This window comes from Pleurodeles waltl, chromosome 1_2 (assembly GCF_031143425.1).
Source record: "Pleurodeles waltl isolate 20211129_DDA chromosome 1_2, aPleWal1.hap1.20221129, whole genome shotgun sequence".
Taxonomy (NCBI): domain Eukaryota; kingdom Metazoa; phylum Chordata; class Amphibia; order Caudata; family Salamandridae; genus Pleurodeles; species Pleurodeles waltl.
This window is the reverse complement of record NC_090437.1, coordinates 77,404,426-77,429,181: the sequence shown is the minus strand read 5'-3', so window position 1 is coordinate 77,429,181 and position 24,756 is coordinate 77,404,426. Positions and strand designations below refer to the sequence as shown.

The 24,756-nt window shown below is 45.9% G+C and overlaps 1 protein-coding gene across 1 annotated transcript in view; it reads right to left on the bottom strand.

The window, feature by feature from the left end:
- NCBP1 (nuclear cap binding protein subunit 1) overlaps positions 1-24,756 on the bottom strand; it is a 511,810-nt gene that overhangs the window by 394,255 nt on the left and 92,799 nt on the right. Inside the window, exons 8-10 of the mRNA XM_069236547.1 lie at positions 15,973-16,188; positions 15,561-15,658; positions 12,770-12,833 (exon numbers count right to left, since the gene is read on the bottom strand). Of these exons, the coding sequence (XP_069092648.1) occupies positions 12,770-12,833; positions 15,561-15,658; positions 15,973-16,188 (378 nt within the window). The remainder of the gene's footprint in view (positions 1-12,769; positions 12,834-15,560; positions 15,659-15,972; positions 16,189-24,756) is intronic.

Sequence of the window (24,756 nt, the reverse complement as noted above, 5' to 3'; positions counted from 1 at the left end):
AGAAGGGAGTGTCACAAGTGAATATATGAAAGTTACCAAAGCTGGAGAACTGGAATTACAGGGAAATAACTGACTTCTCCAGCTTAGGATTTTTCATATACTCACATGCTAAAAATCAGAACAGTAAGCAGTAAATCACAAATATAATAAATGAGGAAGCAGGCTCATCTTAACGGAAACTGTAGGAGGCTGGACTGGCTTGTAGTGAGTACCAAGGGGTACTTGCACCTTGCACCAGGCCCAGTTATCCCTTATTAGTGTATAGGGTGTCTAGCAGTTTAGGCTGATAGATAATGGTAGCTTAGCAAAGCAGCTCAGGCTGAACTAGGAGACGTGTGAAGCTACTACAGTACCACTTAGTGTCATATGCACAATATCATAAGAAAACACAATACACAGTTATACTAAAAATAAAGGTACTTTATTTTTATGACAATATGCCAAAGTATCTCAGAGTGTACCCTCAGTGAGAGGATAGGAAATATACACAAGATATATATACACAATAGCAAAAATATGCAGTATAGTCTTAGAAAACAGTGCAAACAATGTATAGTTACAATAGGATGCAATGGGGAAACATAGGGATAGGGGCAACACAAACCATATACTCCAAAAGTGGAATGCGAACCACGAATGGACCCCAAACCTATGTGACCTTGTAGAGGGTCGCTGGGACTATTAGAAAATAGTGAGAGTTAGAAAGATAACCCTCCCCAAGACCCTGAAAAGTGAGTGCAAAGTGCACTAAAGTTCCCCTAAGGACAAAATAGTCGTGTTAGAGGGAAAATGCAAGGAAAACACAAATCAGCAATGCAACAACGATGGATTCCTGACTGAGGGTACCTGTGGAACAAGGGGACCAAGTCCAAAAGTCACAAGCAGCTCGGAGATGGGCAGATGCCCAAGAAATGCCAGCGGTTGGTGCAAAGAAGCTCTTACTAGGCTGAAGAACTGTGAATACTGCAGGAACGACAAGGGCTAGAGACTTCCCCTTTGGAGGACGGATCCCCCACGCCTTGGAGAGTCGTGCAGAAGTGTTTTCCCGCCGGATGGACGCCAACAAGCCTTGCTACACGCAAATCGTGCGTTTGGCGTTTTTGGACGCTGCTGGGGCCCAGGAGGTCGCAAATTGGACCTGCAGAGAGGGGACGTCGAGCAAGACAAAGAGCCCTCACTGAAGCAGGTAGCACCCGGAGAAGTGCCAGAAACAGGCACTACGAGGATGCGTGAAACGGTGCTCGCCGAAGTTGCACAAAGGAGTCCCACGTCGCCGGAGACCAACTTAGAAAGTCGTGCAATGCAGGTTAGAGTGCCGTGGACCCAGGCTTGGCTGTGCACGAAGGATTTCCGCCGGAAGTGCACAGGGGCCGGAGTAGCTTGCAAAGTCGCGGTTCCCAGCAATGCAGCCCAGCGAGGTGAGGCAAGGACTAACCTCCACCAAACTTGGGCTGAAGAGTCACTGGACTGTGGGGGTCACTTGGACGGTGTCGCTGGATTCGAGGGACCTCGCTCGTCGTGCTGAGAGGAGACCCAAGGGACCGGTAATGCAGCTTTTTGGTGCCTGCGGTTGCAGGGGGAAGATTCCGTCGACCCACGGGAGATTTCTTCGGAGCTTCTGGTGCAGAGAGGAGGCAGACTACCCCCACAGCATGCACAAGCAGGAAAACAGTCGAGAAGGCGGCAGGATCAGCGTTAGAGTTGCAGTAGTCGTCTTTGCTACTATGTTGCAGGTTTGCAGGCTTCCAGCGCGGTCAGCGGTCGATTCCTTATCAGAAGGTGAAGAGGGAGATGCAGAGGAACTCGGCTGAGCTCATGCATTCGTTATCTGAAGTTTCCCCAAAGACAGAGACCCTAAATAGCCAGAAAAGAGGGTTTGGCTACCTAGGAGAGAGGAAAGGCTACTAACACCTGAAGGAGCCTATCAGCAGGAGTCTCTGACGTCACCTGGTGGCACTGGCCACTCAGAGCAGTCCAGTGTGCCAGCAGCACCTCTGTTTCCAAGATGGCAGAGGTCTGGAGCACACTGGAGGAGCTCTGGACACCTCCCAGGGGAGGTGCAGGTCAGGGGAGTGGTCACTCCCCTTTCCTTTGTCCAGTTTCGCGCCAGAGCAGGGGCTAAGGGGTCCCTGAACCGGTGTAGACTGGCTTATGCAGAATTGGGCACATCTGTGCCCAACAAAGCATTTCCAGAGGCTGGGGGAGGCTACTCCTCCCCTGCCTTCACACCATTTTCCAAAGGGAGAGGGTGTCACACCCTCTCTCAGAGGAAGTTCTTTGTTCTGCCATCCTGGGCCAGGCCTGGCTGGACCCCAGGAGGGCAGCTGCCTGTCTGAGGGGTTGGCAGCAGCAGCAGCTGCAGTGAAACCCCAGGAAGGGCAGTCTGGCAGTACCAGGGTCTGTGCTACAGACCACTGGGATCATGGAATTGTACCAACAATGCCAGGATGGCATAGAGGGGGCAATTCCATGATCATAGACATGTTACATGGCCATATTCGGAGTTACCATGGTGAAGCTACATATAGGTAGTGACCTATATGTAGTGCACGCGTGTAATGGTGTCCCCGCACTCACAAAGTTCAGTGAATTGGCTCTGAACAATGTGGGGGCACCTTGGCTAGTGCCAGGGTGCCCTCACACTAAGTAACTTAGCACCTAACCTTTACCAGGTAAAGGTTAGACATATAGGTGACTTATAAGTTACTTAAGTGCAGTGTAAAATGGCTGTGAAATAACGTGGACATTATTTCACTCAGGCTGCAGTGGCAGGCCTGTGTAAGAATTGTCAGAGCTCCCTATGGGTGGCAAAAGAAATGCTGCAGCCCATAGGGATCTCCTGGAACCCCAATACCCTGGGTACCTCAGTACCATATACTAGGGAATTATAAGGGTGTTCCAGTAAGCCAATGTAAATTGGTAAAATTGGTCACTAGCCTGTTAGTGACAATTTGAAAGTAATGAGAGAGCATAACCACTGAGGTTCTGGTTAGCAGAGCCTCAGTGAGACAGTTAGGCACCACACAGGGAACATACACATGCACATGCACACCTATGAGCACTGGGGCCCTGTGTGACAGGGTCCCAGTGACACATACCTATAGGCCACAAACCTATGAGCACTGGGGTCCTGACCAGCAGGATCCCAGTGACACATAACAACCATACTGAAAACATAGTGTTTTCACTATGAGCACTGAGGCCTGGCTATCAGGATCCCAGTGAGACAGTGAAAACAGTGACAAACACCCTGACATACACTCACAAACAGGCCAAAAGTGGGGGTAACAAGGCTAGAAAGAGGCTACCTTCTCACAGAAACCTGTGCCAGAGGACTGCTCGTCTCACTGCAGTCTACTTCTTAGTTCACAGAGGCAGTAGTGCTTTGTGAACGTGTGCCTACGCCTCAAGGTTGCTGCACAGAAGATGTCTTGTAGGGCAACGTCAGCGTAGAGTGCTGCAGTTATAGCCATGCTCCTGGCGGAATGCACGCTCACTCTTCCCTGGACCAAACACTTGGCATTTCTGCTGCAGAGGGTGATACAGGCTAAGGACCAACATGCTGGCTGATGTTTGAACAGGGGTTCACCTCTTCATTGCTGGCCAAAATAGTTGGTCTAATGAATGTATGTCCTTTTTGTCAATATAAAATCTAAAAGATGATTATTTTTCTGCTGACATTTTGATATTTGTGAAGAATGAACGTAGTATGAGTGGTTTCAGAAGGAGTTCAGTAAGGACCTTTGGTATGAATTTAGGGTTGGACCATAATACGACTGTAGCTTGTGAACCAGAGAAAGGGTTATTTTACAGTGAATGTCTGCATCTCTCCTACCCTCCTTGAACAAATGTAATCACCACGAAAGGTGCTGTCTTGCAGGAAATTATTTTTGGTTGTGCCTTGTAGATCGGCTCAGGGGGGGTAGATTTAGCCACCTCAAAACAGTGCTGATTTCCTGTGTGACTTGTAGGTGCCGTACAGAGGGAAAAGCTCTACAAAGTTTTTGTACGGAAATACCTTTTTTATATGTTCACCCCACACAATTTTGGACTGATATTGCTGTTTTTTTCAACCAAGAGTGCACTGAGGCCTGTCAACCAAACCAGTTACATAATATACGCTGAATTTGCTATCCCCCAATTGGCAGAGACTGACTTACTTACAAGTTCTGGGTATATGGTATTAGGGTACCCAGGGCATATAAGTGAGCGTCTACCCTGGTCTACAGCACTGTTAATGCCACCCTGTGTCTTACACAGTACCAAATGGCTCTCAGCCTGTCACTGCAGACTGGAAGGACAGTTTTAAAACTTCTAGCTCGACTTTGCCATTTAAACCAATGGCAAAGCCCCACTTTCCTTAACAATATATGCGAGTCTCTCCTAAAGAAGGCCTACCGAGCGTAGGATATGCATTATTTTTGTTCTAACAGGAAAACTACCAAATTGTTGTTTTTGCTGTACAATTGTTGGTAGCCCCCCTTGATTAACAGCTACCCACTGATCACTCAGCCCGCATAATTTCTGAATGGGGCTACCAAAATGTGTACTTCAAGGAATAAAATCAATTGCGGCATTACCTCTGATTTGATGCCCAAATCTATTTTAATGTCACTTTTATGGAAAAGTAACTTTTAGAAAGTTGCCACTCTGTAGCCCAGTTTGTCCAGTGGCCTCACATGGTTGCTGGCCACCAGGCAGCTTTCTGCCCTCCTGGGGAGTTGTGTGAATGGCTCCCCATTTTGGGAACAATAGTAGCCTGCTACAAAGGGTGGTGTTTGACTTCCCCCCTGTGCGAGGGTGTTGTCTAAAAAGGTGGGCTTCAAAGGCGAAGCTGCCTTTGTTGAGCAAATGGCATTCATATTCCTGAAGGGTTGTCCCTTTGTTCAGGTAGATAGGCTATTGGTAGAAACAGAGAGGGGTGGCCAGTGCCCAAACTTGATATGCAGCCCACAGATAGCCACACATCCAGGGTGGGCTACTAAGCTCCTAGGATCCAAGGAAGAGTTGTAAGGAAATGCCTCCTTGTATGGTTACCCCCTGAATTTTTGCCTTTGCTGATGCTAAGTTTTGATTTGAAAGTGTGCTGAGGCCTGCTAACCAGGCCCCAGCACCAGTGTTCTTTCCCTAACCTGTACTTTTGTTTCCACAATTGGCACACCCTGGCATCCAGGTATGTCCCTTGTAACTGGTACCCCTGCTACCAAGGGCCCTGATGCCAGGGAAGGTCTCTAAGGGCTGCAGCATATCTTATGCCACCCTGGGGACACCTCACTCAGCACAGACACACTGCTTGCCAGCTTGTGTGCGCTAGTGGGGATAAAAAGACTAAATCGACATGGCACTCCCCTCAGGGTGCCATGTCAACCTCACACTGCCTATGCAGTATAGATAAGTCACCCCTCTAGCAGGCCTTACAGCCCTAAGGCAGGGTGCACTATACCATAGGTGAGGGCACCAGTGCACGAGCACTGTGCCCCTACAGTGTCTAAGCAAAACCTTAGACATTGTAAGTGCAGGGTAGCCATAAGAGTATATGGTCTGGGAGTCTGTCATGCACGAACTCCACAGCACCATAATGGCTACACTGAAAACTGTGAAGTTTGGTATCAAAAACTTCTCAGCACAATACATGCACACTGATGCCAGTGTACATTTTATTGTAACATACACCCCAGAGGGCACCTTAGAGGTGACCCCGAAACATTAACCGACTATCAGTGTAGGCTGACTAGTTTTAGCAGCCTTCCACACACCAGAAATGTTGCTGGCCACATGGGGAGAGTGCCTTTGTCACTCTGTGGCTAGTAACAAAGCCTGTACTGGGTGGAGATGCTTATCACCTCCCCCTGCAGGAACTGTAACACATGGCGGTGAGCCTCAAAGGCTCTCCCCCTTTGTTACAGCACCACAGGGCACTCCAGCTAGTGGAGTTGCCCGCCCTCTCCGGCCCTGGCCCCACTTTTGGCGGCAAGGCCGGAGGAGACAATGAGAAAAACAAGGAGGAGTCACTGGCCAGTCAGGACAGCCCCTAAGGTGTCCTGAGCTGAGCTGACTCACTTTTAGAAATCCTCCATCTTGCAGATGGAGGATTCCCCCAATAGGATTAGGGATGTGCCCCCCTCCCCTCAGACCCTCAGGGCTAGTAGCCATTGGCTACTAACCCCCCAGACCTAAACACGCCCTTAAATTTAGTATTTAAGGGCTCCCCAGAATCTAGGAACTCAGATTCCTGCAACCTAAGAAGAAGAGGACTGCTAAGCTGAAAAACCCTGCAGAGAAGATGGAGACACCAACTGCTTTGGCCCCAGCTCTACCGGCCTGTCTCCCCACTTCTAAAGACACTGCTCCAGCGACGCTTTCCACAGGGACCAGCGACCTCTGAAGCCTCAGAGGACTGCCCTGCATCTAGAAGGACCAAGAACTCCCGAGGACAGCGGCTGTTCACCAAAGACTGCAACTTTGAAACAAAGAAGCAACTTTGAAACAACTTGTGTTTCCTGCCAGAAGCGTGAGACTTGGCACTCTGCACCCGACGACCCCGGCTCGACTTGTGGAGAACAAACACTTCAGGGAGGACTCCCCGGCGACTGAGAGACCGTGAGTAGCCAGAGTTACCCCCCCTGAGACCCCACAGCGACGCCTGCAGAGGGAATCCCGAAGCTCCCCCTGACCGCGACTGCCTGCTTCTAAGATCCGACGCCTGGTAAAGACTCTGCACCCGCAGCCCCCAGGACCTGAAAGATCCAAACTCCAGTGCAGGAGTGACCCCCAGGAGGCCCTCTCCCTTGCCCAGGTGGTGGCTACCCCGAGGAGCCCCCCCCCCCCCCTTGCCTGCATCGCTGAAGAGACCCCTTGGTCTCCCATTGCTTTCTATTGAAAACCCGACGCTTGTTTGCACACTTCACCCGGCCGCCCCCCATGCCGCTGAGGGTGTACTTTCTGTGCTAACTAGTGTCGCACCTGGTGCCCTACAAAACCCCCCTGGTCTGCCCTCCGAAGACGCGGGTACTTACCTGCTGGCAGACTGGAACCGGGGCACCCCCTTCTCCATTGAAGCCTATGCGTTTTGGGCACCACTTTGACCTCTGCGCCTGACCGGCCCTGAGCTGCTGGTGTGGTAACTTTGGGGTTGCTCTGAACCCCCAACGGTGGGCTACCTTGGACCCAAACTTGAACTCCGTAGGTGGTTTACTTACCTGCAAAAACTAACAAACTCTTACTGCCCCCAGGAACTGTTGAAAATTGCACTGTGTGTCTAGTTTTAAAATAGCTATATGTTATTTATGTGAAAACCGTATATGCTATTTTTCTAATTCAGTACCTACCTGCAATACCTTTCATTTGAAGTATTACATATAAATCTTGAGTCTGTGGTTCTTAAAATAAACTAAGAAAATATATTTTTCTATACAAAAACCTATTGGCCTGGAATTGTCTCTGAGTGTGTGTTCCTCATTTATTGCCTGTGTGTGTACAACAAATGCTTAACACTACTCCTTTGATAAGCCTACTGCTCGACCACACTACCACAAAATAGAGCATTAGTATTATTTCTTTTTGCCACTATCTTACCTCTAAGGGGAACCCTTGGACTCTGGGCATACTATTCCTTACTTTGAAATAGTGCATACAGAGCCAACTTCCTACAAGAGTTCAGACATCTTATGAGTGGGCAGAATAGTAAACTCTGGGATTGCTAGATGCCATTCATAGCTGTAGGAAGTTGGCTCTGTATGTGCTATTTCAAAGTAAGGAATAGCATGCACAGAGTCCAAGGGTTCCCCTTAGAGGTAAAATAGTGGTAAAAAGAGATAATACTAATGCTCTATTTTGTGGTAGTGTGGTCGAGCAGTAGGCTTATCCAAGGAGTAGTGTTAAGCATTTGTTGTACATACACATAGACAATAAATGAGGTACACACACTCAGAGACAAATCCAGCCAATAGGTTTTTGTATAGAAAAATATCTTTTCTTAGTTTATTTTAAGAACCACAGGTTCAAATTTAACATGTAATATCTTGTTCGAAAGGTATTGCAGGTAAGTACTTTAGGAACTTCAAATCATAAAAATTGCATGTATACTTTTCAAGTTATTGACAAATAGCTGTTTTAAAAGTGGACACTTAGTGCAATTTTCACAGTTCCTGGGGGAGGTAAGTTTTTGTTAGTTTTACCAGGTAAGTAGGACACTTACAGGGTTCAGTTCTTGGTCCAAGGTAGCCCACCGTTGGGGGTTCAGAGCAACCCCAAAGTCACCACACCAGCAGCTCAGGGCCGGTCAGGTGCAGAGTTCAAAGTGGTGCCCAAAACACATAGGCTAGAATGGAGAGAAGGGGGGTGCCCCGGTTCCGGTCTGCTTGCAGGTAAGTACCCGCGTCTTCGGAGGGCAGACCAGGGGGGTTTTGTAGGGCACCGGGGGGGACACAAGTCCACACAGAAATTTCACCCTCAGCAGCGCGGGGGCGGCCGGGTGCAGTGTAGAAACAAGCGTCGGGTTTTCAATGTTAGTCTATGAGAGATCTCGGGATCTCTTCAGCGCTGCAGGCAGGCAAGGGGGGGGATTCCTCGGGGAAACCTCCACTTGGGCAAGGGAGAGGGACTCCTGGGGGTCACTTCTCCAGTGAAAGTCCGGTCCTTCAGGTCCTGGGGGCTGCGGGTGCAGGGTCTTTTCCAGGCGTCGGGACTTAGGTTTCAGAGAGTCGCGGTCAGGGGAAGCCTCGGGATTCCCTCTGCAGGCGGCGCTGTGGGGGCTCAGGGGGGACAGGTTTTGGTACTCACAGTCGGAGAGTAGTCCGGGGGTCCTCCCTGAGGTGTTGGTTCTCCACCAGCCGAGTCGGGGTCGCCGGGTGCAGGGTTGCAAGTCTCACGCTTCTTGCGGGGAGATTGCAGGGTCTTTAAAGCTGCTCCTTGAAACAAAGTTGCAGTCTTTTTGGAGCAGGTCCGCTGTCCTCGGGAGTTTCTGGTCGTCGTCGAAGCAGGGCAGTCCTCAGAGGATTCAGAGGTCGCTGGTCCCTTAGGAAGGCGTCGCTGGAGCAGAGTTCTTTGGAAGGCAGGAGACAGGCCGGTGAGTTTCTGGAGCCAAGGCAGTTGTCGTCTTCTGGTCTTCCTCTGCAGGGGTTTTCAGCTGGGCAGTCCTTCTTCTTGTTGTCGCAGGAATCTGATTTTCTAGGGTTCAGGGTAGCCCTTAAATACTAAATTTAAGGGCGTGTTTAGGTCTGGGGGGTTAGTAGCCAATGGCTACTAGCCCTGAGGGTGGGTACACCCTCTTTGTGCCTCCTCCCAAGGGGAGGGGGTCACAATCCTAACCCTATTGGGGGAATCCTCCATCTGCAAGATGGAGGATTTCTAAAAGTTAGAGTCACCTCAGCTCAGGACACCTTAGGGGCTGTCCTGACTGGCCAGTGACTCCTCCTTGTTTTTCTCATTATTTTCTCCGGCCTTGCCGCCAAAAGTGGGGCCTGGCCGGAGGGGGCGGGCAACTCCACTAGCTGGAGTGTCCTGCTGGGTTGGCACAAAGGAGGTGAGCCTTTGAGGCTCACCGCCAGGTGTGACAATTCCTGCCTGGGGGAGGTGTTAGCATCTCCACCCAGTGCAGGCTTTGTTACTGGCCTCAGAGTGACAAAGGCACTCTCCCCATGGGGCCAGCAACATGTCTCGGTTTGTGGCAGGCTGCTAAAACTAGTCAGCCTACACAGATAGTCGGTTAAGTTTCAGGGGGCACCTCTAAGGTGCCCTCTGTGGTGTATTTTACAATAAAATGTACACTGGCATCAGTGTGCATTTATTGTGCTGAGAAGTTTGATACCAAACTTCCCAGTTTTCAGTGTAGCCATTATGGTGCTGTGGAGTTCGTGTTTGACAGACTCCCAGACCATATACTCTTATGGCTACCCTGCACTTACAATGTCTAAGGTTTTGTTTAGACACTGTAGGGGTACCATGCTCATGCACTGGTACCCTCACCTATGGTATAGTGCACCCTGCCTTAGGGCTGTAAGGCCTGCTAGAGGGGTGTCTTACCTATACTGCATAGGCAGTGAGAGGCTGGCATGGCACCCTGAGGGGAGTGCCATGTCGACTTACTCGTTTTGTCCTCACTAGCACACACAAGCTGGCAAGCAGTGTGTCTGTGCTGAGTGAGAGGTCTCCAGGGTGGCATAAGCCATGCTGCAGCCCTTAGAGACCTTCCTTGGCATCAGGGCCCTTGGTACTAGAAGTACCAGTTACAAGGGACTTATCTGGCTGCCAGGGTCTGCCAATTGTGGATACAAAAGTACAGGTTAGGGAAAGAACACTGGTGCTGGGGCCTGGTTAGCAGGCCTCAGCACACTTTCAATTGTAAACATAGCATCAGCAAAGGCAAAAAGTCAGGGGGCAACCATGCCAAGGAGGCATTTCCTTACAATAGCCAACATTTGTCATTGGGTGGGAGGCCATTGGCTACTGACCACATCATCACCCAGGGTACTTTCTGGGCATTAATATGACACCCCTGATACCCTGAAACTCACATAACGACAGAACTGGAGAAAGGACAGAAGAAAGACTGCCCAGCTGACCCCTGGATTGGAAAAGAGGCTTCACAGTCGCACCTTTGGCTAGTGAAGGGAGGACTGTGCCTGTGGCACCCGGCTTGGGGGAAAGTCACTCAAACTCCAGATCAAAGAATGGACTCAAAGGGTCCGTTGGCAGAAGCCCTGGAACCAGCACCAGGGCTATCAAAGCTAAAATAGCCCAACTCGGCAAGTCAGCAGGTACTCCTGGAGAATCAATGCTGACTGGTGCATGGGTGCCCTGAGAGGCTGATCCTAGGTGCCCAAAAGTTACACCAGATCCTGCTGAACACAGGAGTGTCGTCTGAGTCCAGATTTGTCACCCAACAGGGACACCAGCTTCCACCAAAGGATCCCATTGGGATTTGGTGTGGACTGAAACTGGCAGCCCAGCAGCAGACTGCTTACGTCGAGGGAAACCCTCCCCCCCCCCCAAACCTGTGACCAAACTCTCCACACCTGACCCGTGCACCAAGGAGTAATGCCAAATACACCCTTGTCAACTGCACAGCAGCTAGAGCATCCTTGAGTATCCTTCACTTCCTGCATCCCAAGCATCAGGACCACTCCACTGAAGTCTATGGTAGTTGTGCGGTAAAGAACTGGACTGGAGAAAGCTTTGGTGGCCAGGTAAATGTCCAAATACTTCTTAGTGGCCCCTCTGACCTTCTCCCTGCCAGATGTGGCAGACACCAAGTGTGTGTGTGTGAGTGGCCGAACACAACTCTTTCAAACTTTTCAGAAGGTTCCAAAATTTATGGTTACCTATGTTTGTTTGCTGTTAAACAGATTTACATTTTCTTTAAAAATCTATACATTTCTGGAACCCTCAGGTGGATTTTGCTCATCTTACTCCGAAAACAAATTCATAAAAATAATATTTTTGTATATTGTATTTCTTTTGTGCTGAGTGACTATTTTGCTGTTAGGTACTGTTAAATGCTTTACACTAGTTTTTTTTTTTTTTAAAGCCTTGCTGCTGGTCTTGGGAGAGATAGTTGTAGGCTCAGCTGTATGGTCCCATGCTCCAGGACAGTGATATGGAGCATTTCTCTGCATCGGACAAGATGCCTCTTGTTGACAGCTCTTGCATGCGAGCAACCCATCTGTCCATGGTTGCATCTGTTGTGAACATCACTCTGATCAATGGAAGATGAAGAGGCTTGCAATAAGATTTGCTGGAAATCCACGTGTTACCTACTTAATGTAAAGATATTTGATTAGCATATTCAATCTCGAAACTATTCTGAAGCAATTATTGTTTTGGAACAACATCTGTATCACAGTAAATGTTGCTTGCCTTGTTAAACAAAATGAAAAATTTGTCACAAAAAAAAGGTTTGGGGGGGGAATCTACACCATAGTAGCACTTGTTTTAGTCGTCTCATAGCTTGGACAATTTTGTCTCATGAATAGTGTATCTCTCCATTGATTATCCTGCTCTTGTTGGAATGGTCTCATTCAGAGCCTTCAAAATTCTACAGGACCTATGTAGGATGGCATCACACCCAGCAGAGACTTGTACTGCCTGACCATCACTGGCTTTCTGGTGGTGAATTCCTTTGCCATGACTTGGAGCTTCCTCACTCTGTCCTGTGAGGGAAAAGCCTTTCCCAATTGCATGTCTGGTATCGCTCCCTGGAATTTAAGTTTCTGTTTTGGTTCCATATTGGATCTGTAGATGTTTAGTGTCAGTTCCAAACTGTGAAGCGGATTGATGCAGGCGGCAGTAGAAGTTTCTAAATCTTCCCTTTACCACTTTTTTCTAATTTCAAAATGATTGTAGCAGTCCTATTTAGTAAAATGTGCTATGTTTAATTTGATTGCTTGGGTACATAACATCAAAATTGTTGCCTTGTGGCCTAAATAGGCACAGGGAATGCATAATGTATCTGCCAAATAAGAGGAGATATTCTACCTTATGAAAAAAGAAACCCATACTGCAGAAAAACTACCAGTTAGAGATTGATGTAAAAAAAATAAAAAAATTTGAGAATAGCAAGGATCCAACAGCAGAATATTTCAGAAATTACATTAGGCAAGCAGTATATAATAGCAGTTTGAAGGCAAATAGAAAAAATTTGATTAAATTACACATCCTAGGTCCTTATACACTTTGAAGAAAGAAAAAAAAGTTGTTAGCTCTAGGTTTTTCACATTATTATTTTAACATATGGATAAAGGGTTATACATATAATACGTTTAATACATACCTCAACTATATGATAGTTCAATGGAATCTTATTCTTCCCCGGATAACTCAGTAGTTGTGCAGCACTAGTAAGAAAAAAGTAGAAAAGGCTTTTAATACGGGTAAACAGTAGGCACAAGAGGTGCTAAAAGCAATGCAAATGAAAAGCCTTTTAAGAATACTAATAACTCTTCACCCGTTTGCAATAAGAGTTAACTGAAGTTCAAGTAAAAAGTAGTCTGACACAGTTGCTACCTTCCTAACAATGAAAACTGCAACAAGATGCTGGTACTGGCATCATCTCTAGGCTTGAGGGTGAAGCTCCTAACCACACACTCACAATGTCTGGAACCTTTTGTTCATTGACTGGCTTTGTGGAAAAACCTGATGATTAGTCTGGCCCCACTTTCAAGGCTAGTGCCAAAAGGCACTGATTAGGCAGCAAGTGCCACATAATTGCCATTAATCTGTTGCAATTAGCTTGAAACATTTTTGCTGGAGGACTACCACAACTAAATAACTTCTGGGTTAAGTTGTCCATTATGTAGTGCAGTCGACGAAGCTCAGCCAAGCCAACTGAGTATCATAAAGGTTGACTAAATCTACTAAAATGGTGAAAAAGAGCATATAGGGTTGAGAAGAGAGATTTTCAAGAAAAAAAAAACAAGTAAGAGCAGAAAAGAGATTTTAATACAGTCTTGGTCTCTCAATCATTTTATTTAAATAGTCAGTGGGTTTGGTAAGGAGCTGCAGATCTGGAACTAAAGCCTTGGTCACGGACTCTGGGGAGACTTCCACAATGCACCTACACAATGTTTTGCACCAGTGGTCCTTGTGACGGTATAGAGACCACAAACTTTGTGACAATGCAGAGAAGCATCTAATGGTGGAACGGTTAATAGTCTTTACATAGGCTCTAAAGGGGGTGTGTGACTATTTTACGCAAACCTGCACAAAAATACAGGAGGATTTAAAATGTTAAAGTCCTTCTACTATAAAATCATCAGACAAGATAAACAAAATAATGTGAAGTAAATACTTTCCAAAGCTTCCACTTCTGCAGAGTGTTGCACAAGAGTACATATTTTATGGCAAGTACCAGAGGTGAGGATGCTGCTCGAGTAACTCTAGGCAGCCAGTACCTTACTAACTATATAGCTACATTTTCCATTAACCCAGGGAAAAACTAGCCATAAACAAGGTCATTAACATAACTTGATTATATAATAGCAGACATTGTCCACCATACACTTTCTTTCCTCTTGCTGGAAAGGAGTGGGTCTCTCTTCTTTAAGTAATAGTACACAGTTTATTCAAATACAAGAAAGCAGACAATATATTATAACCTTCCTTAGTCAAGCAGGGATGATTACAGTGAAAATGTCATACTCTGTCTGGTGGAGCTTTTAGGTAGTGTGTAGGCACAAGCTTAACCTTTAGGATTGGCCCACTCAACAGATGCTGGTGCCATTCAAGTCACCATCCTTCACAACCTTCTAACTTCCTCCCTACCAGTCATAACTTGAAGTGGGAGCTAGCAATTACAGTGGTCTGATGCACATTTAAAAGGCAGTAAAACTTTCAAGTTCACCAACTACAAGCACTTTGAGTGTACACCACATTAAAATCAACGGAAACCTTGACAATTAACTGTGTGGGAGATGCCTGTGAAAATATATTGTTCCTAGATGATTAGGTTGGTCTTGATAGTGTTTAACAGGATAGCGATTAATAGCTCCTTTACAGACTCCATGTTGCAAGCCTGATGTACATGAAGAGGATTCTATCAGTAATAAACAAGAGCAAATTGTTGACTCCTACACTCTGTAGCAGTTTGTTCTCAGGAAGCATAGACAGCGAGCTGCAGAAAGTAGAATGTTTATAATCAAGCAGAGCTTAACAAAAAGGGGTAGGAAAATCTGAATGTGTTAACTTTCAGAGACCATGACTGGCATTCCCTACAAATATGAATCATCTTCGAAGTTGTCTGCATTATGCACAACACTATACATCCTTGGCCTCGGCTGCTTAATAAACTCCTCTCTACAGCAGAAGAAACACACCAAGTAACCATAGGAATGTACACAAATTCGTTCAATTTAAGCTTGCCAGCCTTCCAGAAACACTTTAAAGCTTGCCTACTCAAAATGTATGTAAATGGCCCACCCGATGTCAGTGATCTCACTCTAGTCACAATAGACTATTACCCCAGTTTTTTTACATCAGATTTTTTCAAGCCAAATGTACATCCCAGACTATGCAGCTAAATTTAAGCTTTACAAATATAAACAAACACCAAAAGCAAAAAAGACCCCCTGATGTTATTTTTTAGGCTTTTTTGAAACTCATAGCATTGGAAAAATAAACTTTTAAAGTTATTATTCATCTTGCGTCTACAAGTGACACTTAAATTTCAGGTATAGTGCAGGAAGCAAGCTATATTCCTGGAGGCCGTTGTAACGGCTTTTCTATTGTCACAGAGGGTGAAAAACTAACCTGCAAATCTTATTCTGGTTGAGAAGTATGCTCATTCTACGAGGTTAAATGACTAGGATCAGAAGAGGCAAATATGTTTTAAGTCACCTCCCTACTGGATAGCCAGGAAAGGTAAGCAGAGAACAGAGGATGCCAGGGTCCCTGCATAGATAGCTAATGAAGGGCTTAACAAATGGAGCATTTTATAGTGAAATACCATACAAAAGGACATTTAAGTGCTATTAAGTCACCATAATAACTGGAAGAGAAAAGGCTTTTAAAGAACCCTTCATCACTGATGCCACAAGTCGTAACTTACGTTTTGCATGAATGCTTACCAACTCTTTCTTTCCTTCCAATGTGTTCGAATAATGAGGTGAAGATTTTCTTCAATGACAAATCTTTCAACTGAATGACTCCCAGGCATTACCGGACCCTGATAGGTTTAAGAAATGAAATGATTTCTGAAAAAGTTGTCTTTTTTTTTTTATATACAAAGCAAAACAGCCATATTTAATAAACAACCTCAGCTTTAATAACAGGCAGAATGTTTTCAGTTAAGCAGATGTTTGAATCCCCTTGCCAGCAATTCACAAATCTTTATGCTACACTTCCTACTGGAGCAGAGTACATTCCGATGTGAATGTACAAGAGCACTTTACTTGTGAGAGACGTGGTAAAGAAACAACAAAGGGTAAATTGCTCCAGCAGTTTATGTACTGATCAATGTTATAAACCAGCAACACTTACCTCAGGTGCGTCTGTATAATCAAACATTCTAAAAATTACTCTAGGCTTTGGATATGAAGAGCCTTCTGTATGGGGAGGAGGTGTGAATGGAGGCAAGTTGTGTTGTAGTGCTTCACAAAGGATGCTGTCGAAAGCAAGGTATGGTCTCAGGATGTGTCTTTCCTGCCATCGGTCCTTTTTCAGCTTCTGAATTTGAGCCCAGAGACAATCTAAATACTACAATATAGAAAAAAACACTAACACTTTAGTGGCAATACCAATTATAAAAATAAATGTATTTAAAAAATAACAAAAAAAAACTGTCACTTGACAATATCCTAATGGGGTACAAAACGTTCAGCAGTCATGAGATACAACTGAGGTCAAAGGCTAATTACAGATAAGGTTCTTCATTTCAAATGGCAGATGACATTTTAGGGGATGGGGAGAACTAGGGGACAGTCCTCTGCTACCAATCTGTAATGAACTAAACCCACTTTTATTTAAGAATCCCCAATAATGTTATTAGCTTGTATTAAATGTGGCACTTTTTGGGCACATATTACAAAATTAAGGCCAATTTCCTTGTTCTTTCTTTCAATTCATCCTACCCTTTTTGTATCAGAATTATATTAACTTCTTGCATTCTCACACATCACAGGATATATTGAGACCCACTCAAGAACAAGTCACTCCTGCCACAGACTTGTATCACTGTGCACTTCAAAATAGAACATTTCAACTTACTGATTCAAGGACGACTTCATCTACCACTACTGAAGGCACTATTCACTCCATGCTGCGGCACCCCTCACAAACACACAATCTTGCATTGTTTCTTACCCCTGTGCTGTCCTTATTGTTTAAAGCCTTGGACTGTACTACAGAAATACCAATGCACACTTATCCTCCTGCCTTGTAACTTCTACATATTTAGATGCATAGTTCAATAGCTTGCGCCACATTCTCCTCTAGCCACCAACTTAAATCTCGTTGCCTACGGTTACGTTTTTTTTTTGCTGAAAGCACAGTCTAGGCAGAGTTCTGAGGTAACCGGGAATTTGTACAACTTGGACAGCATCCCTCTTTACTTTAACGGCACAATAGAGGCTTTCACCTAAATATTTATCTGTATCCTTCTCTCACACAGCAGTCAAGTCCCGGAACAGCCTGCCCATCCACCCCCAAACAACTCCTTCCCTGGCAGACTTCAGAAGTAGACTCAAGATGTGGCTTTTCGATGGAGACAAAGCAGCCTCAGCATCCAGATACCCTTAGGGGTGATAGTGCTGCGCTTTACAAATGCTATGATTGCTATGATTAATAGTGGAATAGAGTTCTGAGGAGAAAAAATTAATTGCAAAAAATGTGATTTTGAGAGCACAATAGTCAATCAAATTCTCCTGATTAAGTCAACTTTGTTGCTGAGTTTGCTTCAAGAAAACTGCAGGCAATAGAATCCACAAAAGCACTCCGGTACCGCTAATCAAAGAATGATGCTAAGCTGACATTTCAATCAAAAGTTTAGACTTGCTGAAGGTTCACAATTCTTGTTAGATGGGTAGCCAAAAGGACTATTTGCCAGGGGATAAGAGTAACATATCTATAACATTCATGCACCGCAGAAAGGCCATTTTTTATGTTCCAATAGCGAACTAAACTAGTGATGCTGGTGAAGATCAGGTCTCTAGCCACAAATTTTGCTAAACTCCATATCGTTTACATTCAAATCCTTTCTCCTGTAACCACCGACCACAGATTTTTAGCTCGTGAGGGAGGAGGGGAGCAAAGAGAAAGGAGAGGAGCAAAGAGAAAGGAGAGGAGCAAAGAGAAAGGAGAGGAGCAAAGAGAAAGGAGAGGAGCAAAGAGAAAGGAGAGGAGCAAAGAGAAAGGAGAGGAGCAAAGAGAAAGGAGAGGAGCAAAGAGAAAGGAGAGGAGCAAAGAGAAAGGAGGAGGGAGGAGGACCCTAAAATCAGTCATTTAAGATACCTTCCAACCTGGTAAGTATAACTGCACACCCATCAAATTTGTCTAGGATTATGAATGTAGAACATTTTTGTGTGGTGTTACTGGAACCTTAGAAAGAATACTGGTCTAGCTCATGATCTAGGAGGACTGTAAAATATAAGCACATTTCATACATTAATAAGCTTTGGGTGGCACCAGAACACAGGAACCCATCATGATCAAGGCTCTCTGGAACATATAAGAGATAGTAAAGAGGTTTGTCATGAAGAGAGTTAAGGCCTCAGAAGTAATCCGAACAAGGAGTGGAGAAAGAAAAAGACGGAGTAAGAAATTCAGAAATGTACAGTGAAGGAGAAATTAGTTGTTTGAGGGTTCGTAGATTTAGAAACGTGTAACTACTCTGAGAAAAGAGGAATGGGGTTGATACCTGAAGTATCAACCCCATAGATAGAAGTATAGATGTCAGATTCTAAGTAATAGTGCCAATGCAAGTTACAGACCGCAGCAAGAAAATACTGCCTCCAAAATTAGTACAACATTGAAGATAAAAATTATACAAGTTAAGGACATCAAGGAGAATACAAAAAGGGAAATTGAAGTGATAGCGAAGCTGTGGTAAAGAAATTCATGTTAAATTTGAATATTAGGTAACACTTAGTGATAAAAAGCAGATTTCAAAAGGTCAATAAAATGGGGCTTTAGGTACAAGTTAAAAGAAATGGCAATGGGCAAACACTGACAGTCTAAATGGTGATTTCAGTTTAATCAGTGCGACGCAACATTAGCAGAACAGAGAGAGGAAAGGGTTACTACAGTCCAAGCTCTCTGGTCCAAGAACTGAGCATTAAAAGAGGACTTCAGCAGATAAGAAATTTTGCAGTGATGTTGATGATCTTCAGAAGCGGGCATTTTTTAATTAGGCCAATGAATAATAAGATGTCGGAACATGCGCAAATGTCTCTGCTGAACACATGAAATGGGTAATAGGTTCCTAGAGCAAATAGACTGAGGCATTTGTTTGAGGGACAGAGAGTCTGGTTGAAAACAACTAGTCTTAGGAAAAATATCCAGGACATTATCTTAAGAAATAGACGGCAAATAGTTCTTAGTGCTACAATATTCTGAGAAATAGAAGCCAATAAGCTTGGAAACATTTATAGAATGCCAGCAAATTTTGTGATAATCCCAAACATAGTGCTGAACAAAATTCCACATTATGCAATTTTATTTTCACCTGCAGGAGGCGGGTTCACAAAGAAAACAAACAAAAAAATGTCAGAGACTCATGTCCTACTTGAGCCAATTTCCTACTGGTATCTTGCTTGAAATTTTTATGTGAAGTATTCACTCTAGTGTAGAAGTCATGTGGCTTTCCATCATTTTACGTTGTGCTCAAAGTCAAATATTTTGCAAAACTACCCATTTTTGCACACCACGAATTGAAAACTTTCACTAGAGTTGGGCAACAGACAGTTGTCAGAAACACATCAATGTTCATATAAGCTTACGGCTGGTTTAACTAACATCTACTGTGAAATATATTTATTGATTTCACAAGAACCATATCACACTTATACTCAGGCTCTTTACTTGAAAATGGAATTGACCAGCAAAGCCACATTGATCATCTTAGTATTTAGGGGTCACGGAAAAAAGCATATTATTTCATCAAGGGGAATGTAGCAAAAAGTTACTAGTAATGAGCAAAAATCTACAATATCTTTCACAACACAATTGCAACTGCCCAAAGAAGAGTTCCAACAAAATTGGCCTAAAAGATTTTGAAACAATTGCTCGAAGTTGAAATGAAAAAAAAAAAAAAAAGCCTTAACTGGTCTCGACCCGAAATCCATTATTTTTACATTAATCCTAACATCTGTTGCCGATTTCAAAAGGGGATAATGAATTGTCCCGATTCAACGTGCAATCATCCATTTCAGAAAAGCAAATGATCATAGTGGTTCAGTAGCAACTACTAAGGTACATAAACCATTCGTAAAAAAATGTATCTTCTACTGCAGTCATGAGCTGCTCCACAACAAGGGATGTAGTTTTTAAAAGGTTACCATAAGACTAGGAGTATATGTAAGGAAATGCCTCCTTGGCATGGTTACCCCCTGACTTTGTGCCTTTGCTGATGCTAGGTTTTGAATTGAAAGTGTGCTGAGGCCTGCTAACCAGGCCCCAGCACCAGTGTTCTTTCCCTAACCTGTACTTTTGTTTTACACAATTGGCACACCCTGGCATCCAGGTATGTCCCTTGTAACTGGTACCCCTAGTACCAAGGGCCCTGATGCCAGGGAAGGTCTCTAAGGGCTGCAGCATATCTTATGCCACCCTGGGGACCCCTCACTCAGCACAGACACACTGCTTGCCAGCTTGTGTGTGCTGGTGAGGACAAAACGAGTAAGTCGACATGGCACTCCCCTCAGGGTGCCATGCCAACCTCGCACTGCCTATGCAGTATAGATAAGTCACCCCTCTAGCAGGCCTTACAGCCCTAAGGCAGGGTGCACTATACCATAGGTGAGGGCACCAGTGCACGAGCACTGTGCCCCTACAGTGTCTAAGCAAAACCTTAGACATTGTAAGTGCAGGGTAGCCATAAGAGTATATGGTCTGGGAGTCTGTCAAACGCGAACTCCACAGCACCATAATGGCTGCACTGAAAACTGGGAAGTTTGGTATCAAACTTCTCAGCACAATAAATGCACACTGATGCCAGTGTACATTTTATTGTAAAATACACCCCAGAGGGCACCTTCGAGGTGCCCCCTGAAACTTTAACCAACTACCCGTGTAGGCTGACTGGTTTTAGCAGCCTGCCACACTCGAGACATGTTGCTGGCCACATGGGGAGAGTGCCTTTGTCACTCTGTGGCCAGTAACAAAGCCTGCACTGGGTGGAGATGCTATCACCTCCCCCAGGCAGGAGCTGTAACATCTGGCGGTGAGCCTCAAAGGCTCACCCCCTTTGTTCCAGCACCGCAGGGCACTCCAGCTAGTGGAGTTGCCCGCCCCCTCCGGCCACGGCCCCACTTTTGGCGGCAAGGCCGGAGGAAATAATGAGAACAACAAGGAGGAGTCACTGGCCAGTCAGGACAGCCCCTAAGGTGTCCTGAGCTGAAGTGACTAACTTTTAGAAATCCTCCATCTTGCAGATGGAGGATTCCCCCAATAGGGATAGGAATGTGACCCCCTCCCCTTGGGAGGAGGCACAAAGAGGGTGTACCCACCCTCAGGGCTAGTAGCCATTGGCTACTAACCCCCCAGATCTAAACACGCCCTTAAATTTAGTATTTAAGGGCTTCCCTGAACCTAAGAATTTAGATTCCTGCAACTTACGAAGAAGACTGCTGAGCTGAAAAAGCCCTGCAGAGAAGAAGAAGACACCAACTGCTTTGGCCCCAGCCCTACCGGCCTGTCTCCCTCCTTCAGAAGAAAACTGCTCCAGCGACGCTTTCCCCAGGACCAGCGACCTCTGAATCCTCAGAGGACTGCCCTGCTTCCAAAAGACCAAGAAACTCCAGAGGACAGCGGCCCTGTTCAACAAAGACTGCAACTTTGTATCCAGAGGAGCAGATTTAAAGACCCCTGCAATCCCCGCAAGAAGCGTGAGACTTGCAACACTGCACCCGGCGACCCCGACTCGACTGGTGAAGAAACGACGCTACAGGGAGGACCCCCCAGGCGACTCCAAGACTGAGTAACCAAAGTTGTCCCCCCTGAACCCCCACAGCGACGCCTGCAGAGGGAATCCCGAGGCTCCCCCTGACCGCAACTGCCCGCCTCTAAAATCCCGACGGCTGGAAAAGACCCTGCACCCGCAGCCCCCAGCACCTGAAGGATCGGAACTCCAGTGCAGGGGTGACCCCCAGGAGGCCCTCTCCCTTGCCCAGGTGGTGGCTACCCCGAGGAGCCCCCCCCCTTGCCTGCCTCGCTGAAGAGACCCCTTGGTCTCTCATTGAAACCTATTGGAAACCCGTTGCGTGTTTGCACACTGCACCAGGCCGCCCCTGTGCTGCTGAGGGTGTACTTTGTGTGAGGTTGTGTCCCCCCCCCCGGTGCCCTACAAAACCCCCCTGGTCTGCCCTCTGAAGACGCGGGTACTTACCTGCTGGCAGACTGGAACCGGGGCACCCCCTTCTCCATTGAAGCCTATGTGTTTTGGGCACCACTTTGAACTCTGCACCTGACCGGACCTGAGCTGCTGGTGTGGTGACTTTGGGGTTGCTCTGAACCCCCAACGGTGGGCTACCTTGGACCCCAATTTGACCCCCGTAGGTGGTTTACTTACCTGCAAGAACTAACATTACTTTACCTCCCCCAGGAACTGTGAAAATTGCACTAAGTGTCCACTTTTGAAATAGCTATATGTGTTTTATGTAAAAAGTATATATGCTATTGTGATTATTCAAAGTTCCTAAAGTACTTACCTGCAATACCTGTCAAATGAGATATTACATGTAGAATTTGAACCTGTGGTTCTTAAAATAAACTAAGAAAAGATATTTTTCTATAACAAAACCTATTGGCTGGATTTGTCTGAGTGTGTGTTCCTCATTTATTGCCTGTGTGTATGTACAACAAATGCTTAACACTACTCATTTGATAAGCCTACTGCTCGACCACACTACCACAAAATAGAGCATTAGTATTATCTCTTTTTGCCACTATCTTACCTCTAAGGGGAACCCTTGGACTCTGTGCATACTATTCCTTACTTTGAAATAGTGCATACAGAGCCAACTTCCTACAGTATACATCTATTCATCCGATAAAATGTACAGTTTCCACCAGCCACAATTCATTTTCTATCCATAATCACTTAAGTTCACTTTGGAAAAGTAAAAAAACAAAACAATGTGTTACTCTACTTTAATACTAAACTCTTGACTGCCAAACCTTTTCCCCTTATAATACCAAGTCTTTGGCATACTTCGCACTTAGCTCTCCATAACCATTATTTTCCCCACATAAGGTATCCATGCCAAACCTGCATCATCCCAAATCCACACCCCACCCCTAACATCATGGGGATTCTAAGGGTACCCAGGGTTTGAGAATTCCTATAGAGGAGACAGAGGAAAGAAAAAACTACAAAAAAAATCTGGTACTTTAGTAAAAACGAGAAAAAACACTGCAGCACTAGAAAGTGTCTAGCTTTCAAAGGATCGCTGAATTAAAAAAATCTCCGGCGGGAGCAAGGGCTCCTATTGGCTGTCAGCAAAATGAAAACAAATGTAGTTGGCAGCCATTAGGGGACTCATTATTATTTTTTAAAACTTCAGACTTTAGACTAAATTCCTATTAGTATGAGGGGCAGTGTAGAGGTATCTCTAACCCCCCCCCCCTTCCACCGCCCGTCCCTGTTATGGCAGGTGGGGGTCCCCAGAAGGACCCCGCCCCAGGCCAGAAGAAAAAAAAACAAACAAAAAAAATGACAGTCACCATTTTCTTTTAAAAGGATATGTAGAGGTGGCCATGAGTAGGGCACCCCTCCCAAAGCTCATTTTGGGCCCAGGGAACCCAATCCTCTGGGGTGGAGCAGGTCAATTAGGAGAGGGTGGCATCACACAACTCCTCTCTTCGAGCCTCGTTAGGCCCAAGGTAAGCCAACTCTGTTCGCGGGGGCCAGCTCATTAGTGTGTACTAGGGAGCCCATGCTAGGACACAATAGTTCCCTTGCCTGCACCAGCACCGGTAGGACACTTGTTTGCTCCCGTCTGGTGGGAGCATTTTTAAATGTCTCACCAAACAAAAGCAAACACCAGCTGGGAGCAGACTTCTATTTCCCTGCCTGCAGAAATAGAACACAGCTGCTCCCGATGGGTGGGAGCAAGCAGAACACCGCTGCTCCCGATGGGTGGGAGCAAGCAGAACACAGCTGCTCCCGATGGGTGGGAGCAAGCAGAACACCGCTGCTCCCGATGGGTGGGAGCAAGCAGAACACCGCTGCTCCCGATGGGTGGGAGCAAGCAGAACACAGCTGCTCCCGATGGGTGGGAGCAAGCAGAACACAGCTGCTCCCGATGGGTGGGAGCAAGCAGAACACAGCTGCTCCCGATGGGTGGGAGCAAGCAGAACACAGCTGCTCCCGATGGGTGGGAGCAATGCTTGCTCCTGCACCATGAGGTGAGACAGCTGGGGCTGTAGGGGCTCTGGGACTCCCAGCAGCCACACTCTCCCTCCCCCCACCCCTCCTCCACTGTGCTGTGTGCGCCCCGGGTGGGCACTGAGGCAACCACCCATGATAAAGAGGACCTGGAAGATGGGGTTCTCAGGGCCTTATAGTGCTCGGGGGCACCTTTGTGGTGAACTAAGGCTCGGGAGGGGGTGCTACACACACACACCCTCAATATATATGCAAGCCAGGCCCTGTGCCCAAACCAACACCATGCATGACCAAATGCTGTGCGCAGTATGGGGTTGGATGCCTGCAGGAGTGTTGCCTGCCAAAGGTCGTGCACGGTGCCTTTGTGTACGGTAATAAAATATATATATATTTTTTTTTTTTTAACATTATAAAGGCTTACATGATTGCTGTAACATCTGAGGTAATTAGTGCATGACAACCGCACGAGTTAGATACCTTAGGGCACGAGTTATAGTTACTTGAATTAACTAACTATAACTGCTGAATGTCTAAGGTTTTGTACGAGTAAAAAATTTGGAAGCTAACTAACATCCCTGTAACTTTTTTTTTTTTTTAAAGTGAATTTCTATGTTTTTTAAAATGTAAAGTATTTTTCATTACTACACGTTAATCCAACCACGAAGCGCACGGCCTTGCATGGCGTCAGCTGGCAGCCAACCCCCATAACCACCCAAACTCGT